At 36.8% G+C, this 26,499-nt stretch overlaps 1 protein-coding gene across 2 annotated transcripts in view; it reads right to left on the bottom strand.

Moving 5' to 3' along the window:
• The window catches only part of LOC150110534 (ADP-ribosylhydrolase ARH3-like), a 171,376-nt gene that overhangs the window by 133,498 nt on the left and 11,379 nt on the right, over positions 1 to 26,499 (bottom strand). For both annotated transcript variants that reach the window (XM_090394609.1, XM_090394604.1), the window contains exons 2-3: positions 14,710 to 14,815; positions 8,391 to 8,604 (exon numbers count right to left, since the gene is read on the bottom strand). In XM_090394609.1, the coding sequence (XP_090250735.1) occupies positions 8,391 to 8,604; positions 14,710 to 14,815 (320 nt within the window). The remainder of the gene's footprint in view (positions 1 to 8,390; positions 8,605 to 14,709; positions 14,816 to 26,499) is intronic.

Raw genomic sequence — 26,499 nt, 5'->3', positions numbered from 1 at the left:
TATATATACACAAGTCAATTCAGTAACTCTGACATAGATTTCTTGAGGCAATGCTCCTTCATATATTTTAGACTCAATCCTCCTGCAAAATTTTAGTTAGCATTCAATTAGGTTTTAACAGTATAACATTATTATCCTTTAGACACAAACAGTTCGTAGCCTCGGTCTCCTAATTGGCTCAAGCCTAAGATGCCTTTTCCTTAGATATAGACAAAATGTCCAAAATGCAGGCAGTTCTTGTAACACTTCACGGAAATGGGCTGTGTTCTTAAAGATCAGTTCTCCTTACTACACAGTTACTCCGATATTAATATGAAAAGATTTCTGCTTACCGTTCTTGCTTTATCTGGATATTCGGATCTCCTTACTGTACCTTCCTTTAACAGCAGCTTCACTATTCTTTTGTTCTACACGGAACGAAGCACTCTTACACTGATTAATACACTGACGTTAACTCATCAGTGGCCCTTTCTTCTTAGGAATCTGGATGCATTATAGCTGCAGCTTTGATCCACGTAGCACACATAGCAAGGGAAGACTCTCGCTACGCATGGCAGCAAGCTATTCACAACTATGCAGCCTTCCGCACAGGGAAACCAGGTACCAACGAAACGAGAAGAAAAAGAGAGCAATTCAAATCCTCGCCGAAACCTATATACTCCAAAACAGCGCCCTCACTTGGTGGTGTCGTCATACGTACGGCGGCTGCCGATTGGATACCGTGGCCACGAACTATCTTTGACATGGCCTAAAACTATTATTAGCTTGTACACATCTTTTTAGAGTTTATACATGATTTTCTACCTTAATAGATTTAACAAACCTTCTCTATTTAGTTTATGGGATACTTTAACATTGCTTAGAATTTACTAATCTGGATATACACATGTTCTTGGGTCATTAATGAGCACATTTTCTGTTTGGAGGCATAAGTATGTCCTCATCCACTCCTTCTGAGCAAACCCTATGTTGGGTCGGAAAAGGGAGATGACTCATCACATTTTCTCGACACAACACAAGTGAAGATTCCCAGTCAGAGTGATAAATACTGGAAACATAACAAGGATGTATATCAAAGTTTTGTAGATCTGGAAAAGGCATATGATAAGACGTCAAGAGAGAAGCTGTTCAAAATGCTACGGTTATATGGTGTAAACTGGAGATTACATCAGGCAATATATAGCCAATATATGAGTTGTAAGTCAGCAGTGAAAATTGAAGAAGGTACAGGAAAATAGTTTTGATGTTAAATCAAGTGTGAGAAAACAATGCCCCTTATTTTCACTGCTATTCATTATCTATATGGATCACATTATAAGGGAAATCATGTTGGGGGCTTAATGGAATGTATACAGCACCCAGAAGGGATTAAAATTGATTTTAATGCTTTCAATATTGCGTCTCAGTCACTGAGATATCTCCAAGGATTACAAAAAAAACTATTGTAACACACACTCAAATACAACACAATACTAGATGAAACACATGGGTGACTCTAAAGTACTATCTAGGTGGTGCACCCATAGAGGGCGCATCACCCAGATAGTACTTTAATTTGGGAAACATCAATTATCAGAGATTCCACCTTACATCCTAGGCAACCTACAAAGTAAGATGGGATCTCTGATAATTGATGTTTCCCAAATTTTGGGAAGTTTATGCAACTGTATTTATTTACATTTGGTTGATTTCTGAGTACTGCCACAGATTCTAAAAATAGTCTTTCTTTTTTGAATTTACTCTAGTGGAGCTTTTTTTTTTTTTTTTTGTCCAGGAAATCCTGTGGGTTGTATCGAGTGGCGGCTTGTACATAAGCACTGCAACATTTCAGCACCACCAAGGAAAAAACGAAAAAATTAAATTTTGCTTGTGTTTATAAATAATAACCATGCTTACAACATAATATAAATGCAATACAACATGTTAAAGGTTACAGCTTATGTATCAACATTGATTAAATAGTTAATAATTGGAATTGTTTGATTAATGCTTTAGATTATGAAACAAATGCACTGTGATCTAACACAGCGTTGGAATTATCATGTTCAGTCAGCAGCGGCTAGACTCGCCAATATTCGTTTGCGCTTGTCACTGCACTTAACAAGTGAATCTGCCACTGCTCAATGAGCAGTGTCACTACAGATAAATTGTATGCTTGCGCACGTTCTTTCTGTGAGATACGAAACTTTTATTATTGTTGTGTGTTCATGGTGAGGGTAAAATATTTTTGGTAAATCTTATTTTATTCTGTTAAAATAACATATAATTATTTATTACAAGGCTGAATTATGATGAGTGTCACTATTAAAAATATGTAAAGAATTATATTTTCTCAATTATCGTTACATGAAACAAATGCACTGCGATCTAACGCAGTGTCGGAATTATCACATTCGGCTAGACTCGCCGATATTCATTTGCACTTGTCACTGCACATAACAAGTGCATCAGACGCTGCTCACTGAATGCTTGCATGCGTTATTTCTGAGATACAAAACTTTCATTATTGGTGTGTGCGAAATATTTTTGGTAAATCTTATTTTATTCTGTTAAAATAACATATAATTATTTATTTATTATAGATACAAGGCTGAATTATGACGATTTTTGTATTCTTAGTTTGTATATGCAACACCCCAGTTAAAATTTTCACCAGCCGCCACTGGTTGTATCCAAAACATGGTCTGCAAGGCCAGATGACCACAGTCGTGATTGCAGATGTATGATTTGTGTTCTTCTTAGCGGATGGTTGCTGATCTACCTGTCTGTCCAAAGTAAGCCAGCTTGCAGGAACAGGGTATTTTATAAACTCCAGGCACTGAGAGAGGAGGGAGCTGATCTTTGGTGGAGCGGATAAGGGTAGCAAGTTTACGGTGGGGCTGTGTGGAGGTTGTACTTTTTTAAAGTGTCATTTAAGGACCTTAAATGACAGCTTAACTTAAAAACGTTTTTCCTTCTGCTATCTTAGATCTCTTTTCCTTTTCTATCAATTCTGGTTATTTTTCTTGGAAAAACAAAATTTACAAACAAACAGAGGGAGCTGCTATGGGTTCCCCCCCATCACCCCTCTTGCCAATTTTTACATGCAAAATTTTGAAAAACGAGCAATAGATTCAGCCCCTCTAAAACCTTCTATCTGGCTAAAATATATAGATGATCTGTTCTCTATTTGGCCTCATGGCCCAGACACATCAGACTCCTTCTTCGGTCACCCCAACAGTCTATATCCAAGAATCCGTTTATGATGTAAAAGGAAAATAACAATAGTTTACCCATCCTAGACACCTTAGTAACACACCTTTCTAATGGTAACTTTTCCTTCACTGTATATAGAAAACCTACTCACACAGACAGATATATTCACAAACTCTCCCACCACCACCACCACTCTCAACAATATGACATTATTAAAACTCTAACCAAGAGAGCCCACAACTTTGTTCCAGTGGAACCGCTCTTTCAACCGAACTCAACCTCATACACAACACTTTCCTTTCCAATGGCTACAGCGATTACAGAATTAAAAAAAATAATCAGTTTCTCTCCCATTCCCTAGCCATCTCTTCAAAAGAATTTCAGAAATGCTAACACCATATCCTACATCCATGACACATCAGAAAAAAAAGCCAGGTCTTTAAAAGAAGTACAACCTCCACACAGCCCCACTGTAAACTTGCTATCCTTATCCATTCTACCAAAACATCAGCTCTCACCTCTCTCAGTGCCTGAAGTTTATAAAGTACCCTGTTAGTGCAAGCTGGCTTATTTGGACAGACAGGTAGCTCAGCAACCATCCACTAACAGAATACAAATCATATCTCTGCAATCACGATTATGGTCAATCTGCCTTGCAGACTATGTTTTGGATACAACCCACAGGATCTCCTGAGGAAAAAACCACCATGCTCCACCATAGTAAATTCAAAAAAGAAAGACTATTTTTAGAATCTGTGGTGGCACTCAGAAATCAATGGAATGTAAATAAATATGGTTGCATAAAACTTCCCAAAATTTGGGAAACATTAATTATCAGAGATCCCACCTTACATCCTAGGCCACCTACAAATGTCCAGTGAGGGTGCACCACCTAGACAGGACTTTAGAGTCACCCATGTGTTTCATCTAGTATTGTGTTTTATTTGAGTGTGTGTTACAATAGTTTTTTTTGTAATCCCTGAAGATGTCTCAGTGACTGAGATGAATATTGGAAGAATTAAATTCAGTTTTTATTCCATTCTGAGTGCTATATATATATTCCATTATGACCCCTACATGATGACCCCACATCACTTAAGCCTCAACACACGGATTATAATGGAAAGTGATATTAAACCTGCTTTTGAAATTGGAAATATTAATTTCAGCTCTTTACTTTATGCAAACATTATGCTGCTAAATAAATGCAACATAAGTCAGCAGGATTCCCTGAATAAATTGAATAACTGCTGTAATAAATTTCGTATGAAAATCAGCAATAAAAAGATAAAGACAATGAAAATAGGCAGAAACTCAAAAACATCAACTACATTCTGAATGGAGAAGCTATTGAACAAGTAAAACATTTCAGCTATTTACCCAATTTTTGTTAAATATGACAAATTAAATATGGAAATAGACACAAAATTAGGAAAGCTGGTATGGAAGGGTATGTTTCATACTGTTTCATGTAGTACTATTGTAATAGCCTGTACATCCATCCCCTGATGGTACATATCAGAAATTTGCTAATGATAAATATTTCTGTTGAAATCTATATTTTAATAATAATAACTGAAATTTCATACTTCCTACCATACCAGTCAACATAAATACAAAACATTGCTCAAACCAATTTTAACTTATGAATCTGAGAGCTGGTTTAGAAATAAAAATAAAACACCTGATCAAAGACTGAAGACCACAGACATGAGAGTTTTCTGAGAAAGATTACGGGAGTGAACAAATATAACAATGGTAACATCATATTAAAAATAAGGAAATTAGGAAAAAATTTGACACTGTTTACTGTTTGCATTCAGGAATGTGTTAGCAGGTGTTATGGTCACCTGAACAGAATACGAAAAGAAAGGTTAAAAAAAAAAAGTATTTTTTTGCCAAAATGAGAGGAAAAAAGACTGAGGAAGACCAAGGTCTACATGGATTCATATGGTGTGGTGTGCCTTAAAAGACAGAAATAAAAGATCTGATAATATTGGAATCTTCACAAATAAGAGATTAATTTGGAGGAAAATTGTTGACAGTAAATTAATAATGATCTAACTGTTTCATGTAGTACTATTGTAATATCCAATACATCCATCCCCTGATGGTACATATCAGGAATTTGATAATGATAAATATTTCTGTTGAAATTAATATTTTAATAATAACTGAAATTTCATACTCCGTTAAATAAACTATTAATTAAATATGTGTCTGCACCATGGTTAAATAACATTAACTATTCATTTTAACTTAACTTTGACTTAACTTTAGCTCTGTTCAACTTCACTGAATTAGGCCTATAAACTACTTTAAAATAAACCTCTCAAGGGTTAATCTTACCATGACCAATTTCTGTCCCCCCCCTGCTATTAAATAAACTTTGTATTATAAGTAAATTATTATTACTATTATTACTACCCCAAGACCTCAATTAGTCAAAGACTCATCTGGGAGGTCCTTTTATCACACACACACACATCTCATCATACTGTGTCGTAAACACACTCAAACTCCTTGCAGACACCACGCTCTCAGGCAGGGCATTCCAATCATTCACAACGTTGCACGAAAAAAACCTGCTCTCACTCCCCTACTCACACCCTCTTTATACAGTTTCCAGGGATGACCTCTGGTTCTCCCCTGATCTCCCACTATTCTCCACCATTGATCATCCTATAACAACCCCTTACCAACTTGTAGGTCTCTATCATATCTCCCCTCTTCCTCCTCTCCACCAAACTCTGCAAATTACATCTTCTCAATCTTTCCTCATACTCGACAATCCAGAGGTCAGAAACTACCTTAGCCAGTCGCCTTTGGACCCTTTCCAATATCTCTCCATCCTTCTGAAAACCCGGTGACCAAATTCGGGCACAATAGTCCATGTGTGGCCTAATCAAAGCCTTATACAATGGAACAAGAATCTCCCTACTTTTACAAGTCAGTGTCCTCCACATCATTCCCAGAAGCCTTTGTGTTGTCTTCACAATTTTAGCAATGTGTCCCCTAAATTTTAGATCCTTATCCACTATCACCCCCAGATCTCTTATTTCCTCTACCTCCAACAATATATTCTCACCAAGCATAAAGTCTGCATCCCATCTTTGTTTTACAAATTTTAAAACCTTACATTTTGCAACATTGAACTCACATCCCCATTTCCGTGCCCAATCACTCAATTTATTCAAATCTTCTTGTAAGGCCACAACATCGTCACTACTCTTTATGGTTCATCCTAACTTTGCATCATCTGCAAACAACTGAATATCTCCATCCAAATCTTCGCCAATATCATTAATATACAAGTTAAACAGTAATGGCCCTAAAACAAAACCCTGAGCACTCCACTAGTGACTTTCCTTTTCCTGGATATCGCACCCTCATACAGAACTTATTGATACCTATCAGATAGCCAGTCTCCAATCCAATGCACTAATTTAATATCCAACCCCATCTGCTCTAGTTTGACTGTCAACTTATCGTGAGGTACTCTATCAAAAGCCTTTGCGAAATCCAAGTATATTACTGTGTATCCTTCTCCTCTGTCCAAGGAAGCAGTCACTTTATTGTAATCAGTAATTAGATTACTTAAACAAGCCCTCCCTTTAGCAAATCCATGTGTCCATCAAAGATAATACCATTGTTGTCAACCCAACTCTGGATGCTAGTTCTCACAAATGTGTGCAGTTCCCTACTCTCATACAAATCAAATTAGAAAATTTATTTTATTATCGACTGCACCATCTAATTTAGGTAAATTTTGTTAGAAAGTTAGGGTGAAGAAAAACAGGAATTAATCACTAAATATATCCAAATTTTCTATATGCAAGTCATGACTATTAGTATCTCATCATGCCTGCAGGTTTGCATTTTTTTGGAGATAGTGCATTAGCCAAAAGAACAGATCAGGTGGTTACAAAACAAAAAACATTTACTTTACTAGACAAGAAATACATTTACACTAGAGAGATTTTGCAATTATCACACTTAACCCTTTTTCAAACAGGTAATACAATCTGTATGACAAAACTCTCAATTACTCCCAATAAAAGGTAAACTCATTAAACATAAACTATGTACATACTTGCACACTGCAGTAAAAGATTAAATAAAACCCTTCCCCATCAAATACTGACATAAATATAGTCTGACTATATATCAATTCTCAATAGTACCTCCCTATACTAAACTAAGTGCATATTCACAGCCTTAACAGACAAGTTCTCTAATAATATTCCCACAAAACTTTGTGACTTAGTTACCGCCATATATACACATGTTTTCTTGTAGGCACATTCATGAACCTGAAACACACTTTCTAACTAATAACAAAGATACTGACTACTTACATATTCACCATAAACAAAGAGTCCAAAATACAGCATACTTCTTCAGGACTTCAGGGTCTTCTTTTGATAAACTTCCTGGCTGCTTGGACATCATAGGTGGTTGCAAGTAGATCTTTCCTCCGTCGGACATTCAATATGGAATTAGCCGTCATTACTGTTGGACTTACGTGTAACTGCTGAGGAAATTGGTCTGCTGTGATCTGGAGACGTAGGTCCTACAGCATTCGACGGGAGAAAAAGCTTCGACGATGACCAGAAGAAAAAGCCCTGAGCCAAAGGCCATAACTTCCTTTTATACAAAAATGTCACCCTTTGTTCTTTATTGCTGTCTTTTCAGGATTAGCCTCTAATGATGACATCAATTCTGTCTGACAACCTTTGGTTGGTGTTTTGCCATCACTAATCCAGCATAATCCCTGCTTACAGCTATACGGTCAATGTATATGCACTTTTAGTAACATCTAATTTTTTCATTACAGTTTAAATATTATTAAATACTGAAAAAATAAAAAAATTTGAAAATCAGTTGTGAAAAATAAGCACAGCAAAAATTTTTCTGCAAGAGATTTGACACTGTTAATATTATAAAAAAAGGTGAAAATAATAGTAAATAGTTTTCCAAAGATGAATTCAATGTGAAGAATACAAAAAAAAACAAAAATAAATGTTGCATGTAAACATTAAGCCAATGCAAACAGTATAAATATGAGGTTTTACTCTATTGGCAAAGAATTTTAAAGAAACCATGTTATACAATATGAAAAATGATTACAAAACTAATTCCATCTATATTTATAGTCATCTCAGAGAAATGATTCAGTATGCTAATTTACTGACCTCAATCATCTGATCTTCGGACGTCCCATAACAAAATAGTGGTAATGGTGAAATTCTCATGGCTGCTCCATTGCCATATGACCCTTGACCATCAAACTGCTCTCTTGATGGCTTATATACATCTTGGTAATCACTAGCTTTTAATGCTTCAAACACATGTACAACATGTAATCCATAATTGAGATTTGGTTCATTAAAATATTCCACTGTGAATCTGAAGAAGAATAAAATCCCTAAGTGATTACTCAATTATAGCAAACAATATAAAGTTTTATTATCATCTTATAAATAATAAAATAAAAAAATTAGGATGTAGAAAACTACTGTTGAGAACTCCCAAAAACTCTTATATAATGCTCAAGCAAACCTCTCTTCTCAGTGGCTAAGAAAAAAAAAAAAACTCAAAATTTTCAACTAGTTCTCTACACATTTTATGTTTTTTTTTAGATAACTGCCATCTACCAAAGATTGTGAACCTACAGTATATTAGTACCATAGGTGGGCTAAGGATATGTTGTCTGTTATTTATTTGTTTTAAATTTTATTCATTTTTTATTTATTAATTTTTTTTTTTTTTTACATAGTCCAGAAACTCTGCTCTAGAGATCAAACATAGAACTTTTTACAAGCCATGTCAGGTCCTTTAATAAACATATGCTAACCTTCCTTATACAGAGCAATGATATTCACCTCTGAGCTGATGATAATACAAACATCCATGCTCATGGTGGAATTTGAAACTGCACACTACTGATTGGAGAGTGATACATTTACCACTCCCTCCCTGTGGATAAGATCCCCCCATCTTGATTACTGTTCAAGGCAGAGGGGACCTATAAGTGATGGTACCTCTTTTCATTCTTCTTCTTCATTTTCTTTCTGTAAGATTCTCTCTACTTCTGTCTTTTTTGCCATCTTTTCTTCCAGATTGGCATCATTGAGATCCAATGTCCTGCCGTCGAACATTGGATCTCAATGTCCAACGTGCAATCCAATGTTTGCTGTGCAGTGCACAAACCTGGGCCAAAAAAAGAGTGATCTGGATTGGCCATCCTTATCTCTGCTTCAGCAAGATGAGCAGCCCTGAATGTCCCAGTCAGATCAACTGCCTAGCAGACTTGCCCGCAAGAATGAACAGCGTTGCAGTAAGTCTCTCATCCCATGGCCCAGGATCGGGACCTAAGACTTGCTGTGGTGCTGGTATAGCATCCAGGATCGCCCTGGCATTCCACTCCTGAGCACAATCATTGCTTATCAGTGGCTACTGTTAAATTTGTTCATTAATGATATAGGAAAGGATCTGAGAGGAACTGTTCAGTTATTTACCAATGATGCAAAGTTGGATAGAGCAATAGTTAATTCAGATGATGTCAAAATTTTGCAGGCTAATTTAGATAGATTGGCAGACGGGACAAAGGAGAATGGATGTCAGATTAATGTGGCAAAGTATAAGGTTATGCATTTTGGGGTGAAAAGATTACCAGCTGTATACCACCTTGGTGGAACTACACCCCAGGAAATTTATGAAGCCATCAACTTGGGAGTGTTAGTGGATAGGGAGTTAAAGTTTAGTGGCATATAGCAAAAATGGCTAAAACGGCTCATCAGATTACTTGATTACCAAAGAATAATTCGACGAGCAGAGACCAGCAGGTTATTGTTCCTCTTTATCGAGCCTTGATAAGATCCCCCCATCTTGATTACTGCGTGCAGATCTGGCACCAGGGTTTCTTGGTGTAGGAGAGCAGGTGGAGAGGATACAGAGGCAAGTGGCTAAAATGGTAGCAGGTCTAAGGAATGAACTTTACAAGAACAGGTTAAAGATTTGTGAGTTACAGAAACTAATTGATTAAACTTTTTTTGTGTGTGGAGTATGTGTGAAACTTTTTAATTTCCTTTTTCATAAAGTAAAATCAGGGGTGTGAAATATACGTGACGGTGAATTATATTCGAGTAAATACGGTATCCCACACATCAAACTTAATAGCTTTAAAATATACTCAGGCCAAAACGCATTAAGTGAGACATTACAGTCAAAAGCAATCTTGCATTCAATTTACATTATAGATTAATCAAACAATCGATATTAAAAGTGTATGGGAAAAATATGGAAAATAGTATACAAAATGCATGTTTGTCTACCACATATTACAACAGATGTGTTATTGCTGATCACAAAACTATTGCAGACATTTTGGGCAAAAATTTTGCCAGAATCTCAGCAACATTCAGTCCAGGCCATACAATCGGCCTTTTATTAAGGAGGAACTAAAAAGAACTTCCTTTCTTTCATGCTTAGACAGTGATCAGAATATATTATGGAAAATTATGGAGACAACTATCGTGTTAGAGCAAAACTTTAGTTTAATATAAACCAAAATGAACACTACGTTTGGACCTTCATATCAAGGTCATCATCTGGAGCATACACATATATACAGAAAAACAAGCTGCACTACAATCTACATGGTTTGCTAAAGTTACTGACCAACCATTACAACAATTATGGTAATTGTTGGGCAGTAACCTGACCAACCATTACAATAATTGGCCTAACCTCTGTGAAAAAAAAAAAAAAAAAACCTTTACTACATCAAATCTAGAGTCCTATTATTATTTTTATGTATTAAGTTACAAAATTAAATTGGGCTGGAGAGCAACATGTTTTTATATACCGTATATTCCGGCGTACAAGTCGACCTAGCGTATAAGTCGATATTGGAATTTGAGTTTGAGTTTTTATAGTATACTCGTCGTATAAGTTGACTTGAAAAATTTATTTTTCGTATTGACCAGTTGACCAATAGTGAACTAAAGTGCAATGGCTCCTTTTAAAAGAATGAAATATGACACGAGTTTTAAATGCAAAGTGATTAAATTTGCAAAGAAAATACTAACTGTGTTGCTGCACGTCAGTTCGGAGTAAACGAAAAACTAGTTCGCGATTGGAGAAAAAATGAAACTTTAATAATGTAAATCAGGATCAGCATCGAACAAAATTTCCATAGCATACTCAATGTGATTGAAAACTAGCTCAAGTTCTTTTGCAGTTAGCTTCTTAGTCGTAACATTGTCTTATTGTTCACACTCCATATCTTCTTTTTCATATGCACTGTTCTGTATTTCTGTTCTTCTAGTTGAAGGAGATCATTCTCACTTAAGTTCTGAATGGAAATCAAACAAGTTTCTCATATCTACACTATCCAGTTCATTAAATCCAAGTTTTTTTCCAACTGTCCTGATTTCTTCAATAACGTTAGATCTTGGATTTTGCGCATGATAAACTAAATAGGCTTCAATCAAAGTCGCCTTCCACATTGCCTCCTAATAAAAGCTTAAGAAAATCTTTAGATACACTGTATCCTGGTTGAGATACTTCAGTTTTAGCTAGGAAAGTTTTTGTTGGCATACGCTTCCAAAACAGACCAATTTCATCGACGGTGAATATTTGCCGATCATCATAATCACCCCTTGAATTATCCTTTGCAATTCTTCAGGAAACTTGGCTGCAGAATCTTTATCTGCACTAGCAGATACCCCAGTTATTCATATGTTACACAGTCCATTTCAATTTTTTAAAATGGTCAAACCATCCTAACTCACAGTAAAGATTTCACATTCCTCTTGAAATTTGGTCTCTTTCAAAAAGGTAAAAATATTGAGAGCTTTTGCCTGAACATTTCCTATAGGGTATTCTTTTTTGGTTATAATCCCCAATCCAGAGTGATAGAAGATGCTCCATCTCGATCATTACATGGCTTCTATTTCAGGTGATCACCATGTTTAAAGAAACAGTAGCAACTTTTCCTTGTTCTTTATATTCTTTGCTCTTATTTAATATAGTCCAAACTGTAGACCCGCTGTATCCCAGGTCTCGCACAATCATTGTATTACTAGTCTTTTCTTTTAGTGTTGTACGGTGATCAGCATTCATTTTAGAAATTATGGACTTGACAACCGGTGTTATAAATAACTCTTTTAATTTCCTGACGTTTCGATCTTCATATTAAGATCATCATCTCAAGCATATACAAATAGACAGGACAAGCTGAGTTACATTACATACAGTAAGCTAGAGAGACAATGATTTGATCACAGGTTATTCTACTGGCATGACCTCTAGTGGGAAAAAAATTACAAATTAATCAATTATTTAGAAACTATATCAAGCTAAATTCTATTTATGATAACATGGGCAAACATTCTTTCTTACAGATAGTTTCTTTCAGTAACAATGATGTCCAATTTTTAGCAATACAATTGTTATTTTTGATTTAGGATCCCGGATTAACTATAGTCCTGTTTATAGTATTCTTAAAGAGGAAGGTTCCATGGATAGAATATGTGCCTTCCATATGTTTGGGATTTTTAGACCATCATTATTGTTCAGACAGGGGTGGTTGATAATAATCTCACAGGCTTCCTTAAATTTGTGTTCATACCACGTTTTGGTGTAATGTAAACAACTGGTGCTTTTCCAGTGTCAATTCTATGTAAGGTGTTCAAGGGCATGATTAGAAAGGCCAGCTTCACCACAGTTATTATATTTAATGTGTCGTTTATGTTCTTTTTGTCTGATGGGAATTGTGCATCCTGTTTCCCCTATATATGGTATATTATTATTATTCAGGCCTCCATGGAGTCAAAAGACTCATCGTGGGAGGTCCTTCCTAAGAACATAAAGTCTGTCAAGACTCATTGAGGGGAACCCCCCCCCCCTAAGAAACACAAAGTGTACCATACCACTCCTTAAACGCATTGACTGTTCTCGATCTCACCACTCCATCAGGCAATGCATTCCATGGTTCAACCACCCTCCATGCAAAGAAACTACTCCTCACCCTCTTGCTCACAGTTTCCTTTTGTAACTTTCAGGGATGGCCTCTTGTCGTCACTCCTTCCCGCTGTTCAACCAAGCAAAAGAACTCCCCAGTGTCAACCCTGTAACCACCTCTCAACAACAGTTTAAAAGTCTCAATCATATCACCTCTCCTTCTTCTATCCACCAAACTCTGCGGTCCACATTCCATCAGCCGATCCTCATAACCAAAATTGTACAGTCCTGAAACCATCTTTGTACCCTTTCCACAGTTAATTTATCCCCTTCAAATCCTGGGGACCAAATCTGAGAACAATAGTCTAAGTGTGGTCTGATCAGAGACTTATACAATGGAATGATAACCCTTTTATCTCTGCAGGTCAGTGTCCTTCTCATAATTGCAGCAATCCTCTGTGTTACCTTCACCACCTTTGCAATATGTCCCCTAAATTTCAAGTTTCTATCAATCATCAACCCCAGATCTCTTGATATCCCCTACTTCTGCCAGTATAACTCCTCCCATAGAGTATGCAGCATCCCATCGATGTTTCCCAAACCTCAAGACCTTACATTTTGCTGCATTAAACTGACACTCCCATTCATTTGCCCATCTATCTAGCTTATTCAAATCCTCTTGCAGGGCTACCACATCTGCACTATTATCAATAATCCTTCCCAGCTTCGCATCATCCGCAAACAACTGAATATCCCCTTGCAATCCACTGGCAATGTCATTGATATAAAGGTTAAATAATATAGGTCCTAGTACTGAGCCCTGTGGGACCCCACTTGTAACCCTCTGCTCCTTGAAACTGCTCCACAATACACAACTCTCTGATACCTATCAGACAGCCAATCCTGAATCCAGTTGGCCAATCTGATATCCAGACCCATGTGCTGCAACTTAAATATCAGCTTATCATGTGGCACCCTGTTAAATGCCTTTGCTAAGTCTAAGAAAATTGCAGTATATGCCTTTCCCTCATCTAACATTCTTGTAACTTTATTATAAAAGGCTAGCATATTGCTAAAACAAAAGCACCCTTTCAAAAATCCATGTTGACTCTCACAGATAACATTTCCAGGGTGGACCAGCAGAGGGAGTGGGTCTTTGGATGAGTTGAGCAAGCTTTTTAATTTTACAGGAGGTTCAAAAGTGGCTTTGAGGTTGTATTTTTGTAGTATTCTGTTTATTTTATTTGATGTCCCTTTAATGTAAGGAATGGTTATAGTTTTATTGTAGTCTGGTTTATCTTTGTTTTTTTATTGAGGTCTTGTAGAGAATTTTGTTAATAGTGTTTTGGCTGTAACCATTTTTTAGAAAAGTATTGCTGATAACTTTAAATTCGTCTTTCACTGCATGTTCATTAGAACATATATTCAAAGCCCTGTTTTTTAGAGTATTAATGACACCTAGTTTTAAATTAAATTGCATGTCATTAAATTGCATGTTACTTGTTATTAATTTTGAAGAAAGATGAAGCCAATAAAAATTCTTACCTGATTGCCATATCTTTAGCATCAAATCCTTGTTTCTCAATTAAAGACTTGGCAAGAGACCAGGTCATTGCAGTGTCATCTGTATATGGATAAATCTGAATTTTACCTGTAAAACATTAAAAAATAATAATAAATCCTCTAACGCCTATCATTGCTTAATGGAATGGCCAGAGCTCCTTTAGCTCTAATTTTTTTGAATGCTGATGGGCAGCAAGTTTCTACCCTTCAGCCATCACTGGCAGTGTGCTCAAGGGTGTCAAGGAATCAAGGCAACCAGAGAAGAGATGACAGAAGATGAGAGCTGCCATCTTATGGCCCTATAAAAGATGGGAGTGTATAGAAGCAAGAGAGAGAGAGATGAGAGAAAATAGGAAAATTGGAGTGGAGGTAGAAAGAGAGATAAAGCAGATTGGAAGAGAGTGTAGCAATGAAGTGAGGTGAAAAAATGAAGGAGATGAGAGTAACAGTTAGCATGAATGACATCAGAGGTAGCAAGAGATGTGATATTGATGCTAGAGAGAGTGCAACAAAAATGTGTCAGAATGAAGACGGCGGGATTATTGCTACAGTAAAATAATGTACAACGAAGAAGAACAGCAGTGATAACAAGTGAGAAGATAGCAAGAATGTGTAGGAAGAGAGGATTAGAATATGTAGAATATATAGATATGTGGGCATCTGAGGATAGAAGGAAGCTGTATGCAAGAGATGGATTACATTTGAACACAGAAGGATACAGGCTTTGGAAAGCATGCAGGTTTTCTGAGTAACTGAGTGTGTGTTAGTTCCACAGATTATCTCTGTAAACTAAAGTTACAAGGTTGAAAGTTGGCAGGGATGGCCTCATGTAGGAAGAGTGCTTTGAGAAATCAGAGCATGCATGCTATTCTGTAGAACCAAGAGGAGTCTGCAATGGGTAATAATGATTATGTGAATGCTGATAATGCACTAATTTTTCCCACATACATGTGTCCATTGGTCTACTAATCTCCCACCATTTTATGCAACCTCTTCAACATTGATTCTATAACAACCCCTTACCAAACTCTTATGTTTCTATCATATCAGCCCTCTTCTTCTTCCTATCAACTAGACTCTGTAAATTGCGTCTTCTCAACCTTTCCTCATATGCAACATACCAGACATCAGAAACTACCTTAGTCAGTTGCCTTTAGACTCTTTCCAATATCTCTTCGTCCTTTTGAAAACGAGTTAATCAAATCTGTGCACAGAAGTCCATGAGTGGCCTAATCAAAGCTTTATACATTGGAACAAGAATCTCCTTACTTCTACAAGTCAATGTCCTCTGCATCATTCCCAGAATTTGTTATGTTGTTCTCACAATTAGCAATGTGTCCTCTAAATTTTAGATCTTTATATACCATTATCTATTTCCTCCACCTCCAACAATATATCCCCTCTAAGCATAAATTCTACATCACATCTTTGTTTCCCAAATTTTAAAACCTTACATTTTGCAACAGTGAACTGCATTCACTCAATATATATTCAAGTCCTTGTAAGGCTACAACACGCTCTGCCCCTCATATTTTGTCCAAACTTTGCATCATCTGCAAACAACTGAATATCTTCATCGAAATCTTCTCCAATATCGTTAACATACAGGTTAAACAGAAGTGGCCCTAAAACAAACCCTGAGGCACACCACTTGTGATTTGCTCTCCTGGATATTGCTCTCCATTCACAACTTGCTGTATGGGAGAGCAATTGGCTGATATCAGATAGCCAATCTGCAATCTAATGCACTAGTCTAATATCCAAACCTAATTGCTCTAGTTTGACTATCAACTTATCATGTGGTAATCTATCAAAACCCTTTGCAAAATCTAAGTATACTATTGTGTATCCACTCCTTTATCCAGTAAAGTCATCAACTTATTGTAATAACTAAGTAGATTACTAAAACATGGCCTCCCTTTAGCAAATCCATGCTGCCCATCAAATATAATGCCATTGTTGTCAACCCAATTCCTGATCCTGGTTCTTAACAGCCTCTCCAACACTTTATTGTGGCAGATGCCAACTTGTTGGCACATTTGTTCAAAATACGTTGTTATTAACATCAAGTTTGCTCAATTCCCCATATACCTCTTACAGTCAGTCTCTCCTCTTCATTATCAACTGGGGTCAAACTCTCCATGATGTCACATTCACAAGAATGAAAGACTTTATGAACAGTTCATTAAATATCTCAACTATACCCACCAACTATACCCTCTGCAGCAGTTGTTCTTATACCATTTTCTTCAAATGCTTAATCTCTTCATTATCCATTTCACACCAACCTTATTTAACTTTCTGACCCTTGGAATACATTTGGACATTGCTTCTACTAAACAGTTATTGAATATCACCTAAGCTACATTCATCTCCTTCCAGCTGACCCCCCCCCTCATCCAATGCTACACCTGCAAGTTGTCTCTTGAGCTTTTCATAATCATCAGCCTTGTAGTTCTACATATACTCTTCTCACAGAAATCTTCACATGGGTGGCAACCACCTGGGTAATCACTTCATGGTCATCACCTCATTTATCATAGCATCCTCTGATGAGATGATCAAATCGAAGACCCTCAATCCTTATTTGCTTTCTGTTACATACTGCCTGAGGTAGTTGTCACTCAAAAACTTAAGTACCTCAATTTCTTTACTTCCCATTGCTGTCTTGTCATCCCAATCTATATTGTTGTAATTAAAATCACTCATAATGATCACCCTTTTTCCAATTTGTTGGCTAATTTGATTATATATTTCACGGTCACTACTATCCACATTACTAGGTACTATAACAACATCTAAGTATTTCATTCTATTCACCTCTATCTCACACCATACTGCCTTAAAACCACTGGCACTAGTGGTTTTGAGGCAGTATGCTCTTTCTTTAACATCAGTAGCACCCTCCCCTCCCTTTCTACCCTTCCTATCTTCACGAAACACATCATACTGTTCCATCTGTATTCCTCATCCAACTGTCTTATTCCAACACTTCTTGGGTGAACAGACTCAATTAATGCAATTCATTTGCCTTGTTTTTTACACTTCTAGCATTTGTATACAAAAATAACGGCTCGTTTCTGATTCTATAGCAAATTTCACTGATACCACCTGCCTCATTTCATCACTGTCATACCTGGGCAACACACTGACTACATTTCCTATCACGCTACTATCTTTACTCCTTTTCAACAATTTCCTGATATCCAATCTTACATGTTCCTAGTTCCCAATCAAGTCATTTGTCCCTATTACCAGTGCCAACTCTTTTGCTTATTTACTCCTCATATCCAACGTCCCAATTACTCTATTCATTTTACCTCCAGGAAAACGTGCATCTTCTCATTTACCACACCTCTAATAATCGAATCCTCCATACGTCACTCACGGGTCTTTCATTACCTCATTCATACTGATATAATTTGTTTTCAACATTTATGCTCTTACATACATATCACAAATTCTCTTAACTTCACTCTGCATCCATTTCATCTCTTGTCTCATCTTAACCAACTCAGCTTTCAAACTTTGCATTCCATTTTCGCTCTCTCAATTTTATTGCCAGCTATACGTGTTGATTCGGCATCAAGCTCTTTAAATTAAAATTAAAATTTTAATTTAAAGAGGTAAGGTGTAAAAACTTGCAATTAAAGGTAAGGTGTGCTCGCACACCTTACCTTTAATTGCACTCTGTTTTTCAACTTCCGCTACATTCATACTACATTTGTCTTTCTTACCATCGATTGTTAAGTTCATCAAATTGCTCATTGGCATTTTCAAAACTTTACTATTTTTTTTTTTTTTTTCTGCTCTTCAACACTGTCCCCCCTTTTTCTATCAGACAAGCACTCATCCTCCAAGGGGCATTCTTGCTACTAACATTTTACATTCTACTAACAGAATAGAAATGGAAGGGTACAGAGTTTTTTGCAAGGATAGAAAAGACAAGAAGGGAGGAGACACTGCTGATGATAGCAGAGGAATTATGTCCACATAGGGTAGAATTGAAAGAGAGAAATAATGGCAATGGTTTTGAGGCAACTTGATGTGAAATGGAAGTTGACAGGAAGGCATATTTAGCTATATGTTGCTCAAGGCCAGGGAACGTGGAGGTGGTAATGAAGAAATGTATAAGCAACTTGGGTTACTGAATAAGAAAAGGGTCATTATTATGGATGATTTTAATTATGGCAGTATAGATTGGAATGAAGAGATACTATTTGGGAATAAGGAAAATGAATTTCTTGAGTAGCACCAAAACGATCAGATCTAAAACTCTCAGTCAATATGTTATCTCCTTTGCATACTTCCTGAGATAGTCATCTTTCTGAGTTCTTGAAAGAGAACTATCTCAGGAAGTGTAAATAAAGGGCACGTAATGATCGAGAGTGATTATTTCATCAGAGGATGTAATTATGAGTGTGGGTTTTACAATTCCCTCCAGCTGGTGAGAGTGATCATGAAGACTTCTGTGAAAAAGGATATATGTGAAATTACAAGGTTGATGATTATGTCAAACTTAGGAGACCACATACAAGCATGGAAGGAGGAGTTTAGTAGTAAGGAAATAGATGCTGCTTGAGAAATGACAGTATTAATGTGTGAATGTATTCCAAAGGTCAAAAGGGTGAATAAGATAATGTAAAATGGATGAATGAGGGGATTAAGAACAGAATCTGGAAGAAGAAGGCACTTTGGAGACAGGACAAGATGAATAATAGTAATAATCAGTTGCATGAAGAGTATAAAGAGCAAGTTAGAACAATGACTCAGTTGGTAAGGACAACAAAAGTGCAATACAAGTAGATTAGTAGAGGTCAGCTTGCCTCCCACGATGAGTCCTTTGACTCCATGAAGGTCTGGTGTTAATAATAATAATAAATTGCAGATCAGAAATTAATAATAGTGTAAACTTAATCACGTAGTGATATCAAAGCAGCCTGAACATTCCTTGAAGGTACATATCAGGAAACTGATGATGATATATGCCCAGAGAATCAGGAATAGAGGATATGAGTTTGTGGCACTGACTCAGTCTCACCAAATATTTGGTATAGGAGAAAATTGATTGATGCAGCAGGTTGTTCTAACAGTGATTGAAATCAAAGGGGAAAGCATTTTTCAGCAAAACAGGAAAAGTAAACAGGGTGGTGGAGTGTTACTTAGGATTAGAGACAAATTATGCTATTCCAGGGTAGAAAATCAGGAGATGGAAATGAAACTAATAGCTCAGAGAGTATATGGTAGAAGTGGATAGGACAGATATTTGTTGGGAAATTGCTATAGACCAAAAAAAAATTATAGTGATAATCAAGAAATGTTTAGGTAAATTAGTTTGGCAAGTGAAAAGTGAGTAATCATTATGGGAATGTCAACTATACCAATATAAACTGTATAAACAACTAATGTATAATAATATGGAACAGAATATATATATATATATATATGGACTTCTTGAAGGACAAGTCTTCAGCAGAATATGGAGGAGTAAATATGAGGATCAAGTGCTTCAATATAGGCAAGTAAGCTGTCACATGTGTGTAAAAAATTAAAGACAGAAAAAATAAATATGCAGCTAATAAATTTATGTCACATAAGTTTCAGTTTCTGTCTTTAATTATTTACAAATGAGGATCAAGAGTTTTGGACTTGTTCATAACATCACCTAGCTATGACCAAATGCAAAACTCTGATTGTAACTGAGATATCATGCTTGCTCCCAGCGAGAGTAACCATGTTGTCCTGACCTGGAAGATGAAGAGGCATAAATAAGTATCAACACAGAAGGAATGTCTGGAATGATATGACAGATAATTATAACAGACTTATAAACCAACTAACAACAATACAACGGATGAAAGAATTTGACGAATTTTTTAGTAGTGCATATCAGAAATACTTAAGAATAATAAACTATTGTCAGCAATGGCAGATTGTATACCTCAATGGAAGAAGATATTGATTTTGAGTAAAATGGGTGATCAGCAAAATTAAACAAGAATTGCAGAGGAAAGAGATCCTTAACTGTATGTGTTCTTATAACCAGTTTGTCTGTTGATGAAACACTCAAGTTTTTGGAAGGAAAAACCCTGTCACCTTTGTACAAGATGGCTAACTCACCGTAGGTTGAAAAGCAAAGGTGAGTTAGACTTCTGGACTTCAGAAAGGGAAGGATTGAATATTTTTTTTGATACAGTGGAAACTGTAGCCATTAGATAAGAAGGTGTGGTGTATATGATTAGGTTCTGCTATAAAAGAGGACACATTGGAACAAAGTTTATAGGCTCTATTGATTAGTTTATAATGATACCATATTGTTGAGGAGTGGGGGGGGGAGGGAATGATGGGAAAGTTTTTGAATATATATATTTGCCTGTGTGAGTGGGCTTCCTGCATACCAAAAGGACAGGTCCATTGGGTAGGCATTGTTACCAAAGGTGTCTAAAAAAGGCTAAACTACTATTAGTTTCTTTTTCCATGGTAAACTGGAGTCTAGGATGAAGACTATTGAGGTGAGAGAGAGAGAGAGAGAGAGAGAGAAGAGTCTAATGTGTCTGGGTCATGAGGCCTAATAGAAAATGCATCATCCCCATACTTTAACCAGACAGAAGGTTTGAGAGAGGCTGTCAAGAAGTTGTTTTTCAAAATATTCCACAAAAAATTAGCAAGGGAAAGGTAAGAGGGGAGAACCCATATAGACAGAGGTACCCACTATCTGTTTTGTGCTTCCAAGTGAAATATCCAGAATGGATAGCAAAAGAAAAGAGATCAGTAATATCAGAAGGAAAAACTTTCTTTATAAATGATAAGGTGTCATTTAAGGGAATATTGGTTAACAGTGATGTGATATCAAAGCTAACCAAAATATTTGTATTATTTAACATTAAATTCTCAATAAAAGTTTTAAAATGGATAACTTTTTATAAGAAGTGGTATGATCAGTGTAGGGGGGACAGGAGGTAAAGAGCTTCCTAACTGTTTTGCCATAGGATGGGGAATTTGTAGCATCTACTATAGGTTTTAGGAGGAAATTGGGTTTATTCTTTTATAATTTGTATATTGGGGAGAGAGGGAGGGGACTGAAAGGTTTAATTATGATGTCAGTTGGCTAAGAAAAAACTTTTTAGAAGACTTTTCAGTTTTCTGATCTGAGATCAAAAATTAATGGGGTCATATCTAAAACTCTAAGCAGTCTTTGAGAATGACGTCCATTTTTTTTTTATTGTATTTACCGGTATTAAGAAACTAAGAAACTCATAGGTTTAGCCTTTCCAGACACCTTGGTAACACACGCGCACACACACACACACACACACACACACCTACCCCATGGTAACCTGTCCTTTTCAGTACACAAGAAGCCCATCCACACAAGTATACACATTCACAAACTTTCCCATTATTCCCTTCCCTCTCAACAATATGGAATCATTACAATGCTAACTAATAAAGCCTATAAACTTTGTTCCAATAAGTCCTCTCCTACAGCAGAATTTATATACATCATATACACCACACCATCTTATCTAATGGCTACAGTTCTCACAGCATCAAAAAAATAATCAATCCTTACCCCAATCCTAGACCCTCTCTCTCTCTCTCTCTCTTTCTCTTCAGAAAGATTTTAGTAATGCTATCACCATCATCATTGCAAATGACTCTATGCACAGGTTATGCAGAAGATGTTGTGTGGAGTTTGTGGACGTGTGGAGTGAGTTTGATGGGCAAAAGGATTTGTACAAGATAGATGGCTTGCATCTGAATGGATTTGGTGTGCGGAGACTGGAAAAAGTGTTGCTGAATGAAGTGAAAGTGGATGTGCAACATCAGGGAAACTAGAACCATTAGGGGGGGGGGGGGAAGAGGGTATGCAGGCATCAGTGAGGCAGTTGACTGTAAGAATGTATATAATGTGCCTGAGCTAGTACAAAGGACAAGAGATCAGAATGGGATAGTTAGTATAAAGCATCAAGATAGGGGTGGGACAAATGGACCTCTGAATTTCATATATACTAATGTCAGGAGTATTAGGAACAAGACGGAAGAATTTTTGGCCTTGGTTGGCTCTTCCTGGTCACAGGTTATTGGCATTAGTGAAACATGGCTGACAGAAGATGATATAGTTAGCGGGGATAGAATGTGAAGGGTATAGTGTGTTCAGGAGGGACAGAGAATAAAATGGGGGGAGGAGTGTTATTGATGATAGCTGATGAACTGCAGCCAAGGAGAATAGAAGTTAAATTGCAGAACAGTGAAATTAGCTTATTAGAGGCTATTTGGTGTGAGACTGAGACTAGCAGAACAAAATATACAGTTGGGTGCTTCTATAGACCAGGTGATGGAATAGATGGTGGAGATAGTATGCATAAACAAATTGATGCAATGAGTGGAAGGAGGGAAATTATTATGGGGGATTTCAACTATGGTAACATTGATTGGAAGGAGGAGAGGACACATGTGAGGAAGGAACTGGATTTTATGCAGTTATTAAGGGATAGCTATCTGAGACAGCATGTAATGGAAAATACTAGGGGTTCAAGAGTGCTTGACCTAGTAATAGCATCTGAGAATTTGACTGTAATGAATATGACCATGTTGCCACCAATTGGTGAAAGTGATCATAAGGTCCTGACCTGGGAGTGGCTAAATGCGTGAAATTTTCAATTAAGACAGGGTGCATGTGGAATTACCGTGTTGGTAAGTATGAAACGCTTAGGAGATTGCTTGGTTCAGTGCCTTGGCATGTAAAACTGCAAGGGCTGGATGTTGATAGTACATGGGAAGTGGTCAAGGAGCATTTGCAGGAGGTAATGGCTGACTCTATACCTAGAGTCCAAATAGTAAATCAAGTTGGGGTTAAATGGATGAATAACACCATTAAGCTTGAGCTGCAAAAAAAGAAACAACTGTGGAGGGAATTTAAGGAGAAAGGTGACCTGCAGGCTCACGAACAATATAAAGCGCAGGCCAGAAGAGTGACGAGTGTGGTATGAAAAGCAAAAGGGAATTAACCATGCAAGCTAAAGAGAATTCCAAACAGTTTTTTTCGATATGCTGCAAGTAAGAGAAAAACTGTATACGACAGAATGATTTTAAGGAATGCCGATGGTAGGGAGGTCACTGAATCAGTTGATATAGTGGAATTACTGAGTTAGCACTTTGCAAGAGTATATCATCCGGGTGGTGACATTGAAGGAATGAAGGAACCATTAGTTTATACGGGAATTGTGGTGAATGAAGTGGAGGTGAATAGTCTATTACAAAACCTTAATGTGAATACACCTGTGGGATTGACTGGTATATACCAGCACTAGTCTTACATGAAGCGACTAAAGAATTGTCAGTGCCCTTGACCATATTGTTCAATCTGAGTCTCGGGTCTGGTTTAGTCCTGAAGGGGTGGAAAGAGGGGAAAACAGTTTCATTGCATAAAGGAGGATCCAAGACAGCTGATACAAATTACCAACCGATCAGAATATCAGGAGTCATTGTCAAAGTCTTGGAGAAAGTAGTCAAGAGTAAAATACAGGAATGGATTGATGAAAATGAGATACTGTATGGGGGTTTTAGTTTTAGTGGTCTGGTTGCCTTTTATAATGGAGTAACAAAAAAAGTGGATGAAACTAAAAAACAAACTTTCAGTTTTAGAATTTGCAAAGACATCTGATAGGATGCCACACAAGTTGGTATTTTAAGTTGCAGTTTTTGGGTTGGTGGATTGGATTAGTAACTAGCTTTCTGATAGCTATCAGAGAAATGTATATGGGGAAGCAGTATAAGAGAGTATAGAGTGTACAAGCGGAAGAAGCAAGGGATCTTGCAGTGATTGTAGATACAAATTTCAAGTTCAGAGGACATATTTCAAAGCTTGTGATATCAACCCAACAATATTGAGGAAGACACTGACCAGCAGAGAAAAAAGGGTAGTGGTTCTATTATATAAAACTCTTATCAGATTAGTCCAGATGTGGATTACTCTGGAGTACTCAGATCTTGTCAGTGGGATTTGAAGGGAATGAAGAGAGGACAAAGAAGTGAATAACGAAATTATAAAGGCAGACTGAGGGCAAGCAAACTATAAACTCTGATGGATAGAAGACAAGAGCTGAGATATTTAAGCTGTTGAAAGGTATTTACCTGAATAAGTGTGGGAGATTTTTCATATGGCAAAACAAGAATGATTAGGCCAAGGATGCCATTCCTGGTACTCACAAAATAAAGTACTATATAAACTATATAAGAGAGAAAAAATAAGTTTTTCTGCATTGAGAGTGCAGTTGGTTGGTTGGTTTATAGTTTATTTGGCACAAAAAAAAAAAAAAAAAGTCATATTGCACCATAGTAAAGGTTACAGCTATACATAAACAGTCGAAGAAAATTGTAAGCAATATGCAATGTACAAAGATTAAGTTCCATAGCATCTACATATAAACAAAATTACTACAGAGATCACAACAAAACACAAGGTCAAAAGTAACAGCAGTAATAAATACTTCACATTGAAGTATTAATGCGAAATGTACCTTATCCATATTTCATCAACCTCCACTGCCTATTTGAGACAGAACAACATACCAGAATCTTTATTAACAGTGATATTACATAAGAATGAGGTACATTTTGAAATTTGTAAGTTTTTTTTTTTCTTTCCAGAAATACCTTACTGAAAAGCCAGTTTCAGAAAAATTGAAGCATTTGATGAATGTTCTCAGTATGACCAATTTTAGAAAGTGAATGTGAAGGAGGATTTTCACAAATGAATCTGGTTGTCAACTTAACCAGAGTTTCATTGATGACAAAAACATTTCTTTACTAGCATTTGTTAAAAGAGCAGGTCTACTGCTGACATGTTTTAATCAAGCAAAATATGTCAATTTGGCAATTTATGAAACATTATACAGCAATAGACACAAATAGTAAACCAAGAAGTCAGCATGTTAAAAAAAATTTATTACACAGATTTTTGTGATAATTTTTTTTAGAGCATGGCAATATACTCATGCAATTTACAGAAAATACCGTAGTTGGCAATGATGGACAGTAGTAGTGTGGTAGTAGGAGAATTAAATAGTGGAGAGGGTGAGATGTATTTAGCAGAGTGGAGTAGAGCATCCTCCCATGATGAGCTCTCCTTTTCTTATATAAAACTTAAGACAGATATACACTCAACTGACAAAACATTACAAGGGGCTGATGGGAAGTTGACACTGACATCCTCTATACAGAGTGAAACATACCCAAACTGAATGCAGAGAATAAATAGGCAGACATTGGGGCTTCCCAACAATGCATTGCAATCATCAAAAATGGAAGTGGCGATCTCAGCTACTTTGACCGTGGATGTATTATCAGTGCAAGACAGATGGGTCATTCTATCACCCAAGTGGTAAGAACTCTAGGTTCTCGAGGGCAACTTTATCAAGGGTCTACTGTAAGTATACCATCAATGGATGTTACCAGGGCCCAGTGAACAAATGGTGGCTGACCACGTGACATTGATGATCAGGATCGACATTGATTGTCCAGACTCATACAGACCACTGCAGGACAATGTCATCACAAATTATCCAGTTTCAATGTTGGAGGTCCAAACAGCATCATCAAGAGAACAGTGCGAGGTATCCTGCATACCATGGACTACAGGAGACGTTGCCCCAATCGTGTACTACTGTTGACAGCTCATCATTGAGCAATGAACCTGGTGTCGGGACTATCACGACCGGACCAGAGTCAAGTGGTCTGATGAACTCCGTTCATCAGTTGTAACGAGCT

Source organism: Typopeltis vanoorti, chromosome 1 (genome assembly GCF_054136105.1).
Source record: "Typopeltis vanoorti isolate ZY-2024b chromosome 1, IOZ_Tvanoo_1.0, whole genome shotgun sequence".
Taxonomy (NCBI): domain Eukaryota; kingdom Metazoa; phylum Arthropoda; class Arachnida; order Uropygi; family Thelyphonidae; genus Typopeltis; species Typopeltis vanoorti.
The sequence above is the reverse complement of the archived record's forward strand: the minus strand, read 5'-3'. Positions and strand labels throughout refer to the sequence as shown.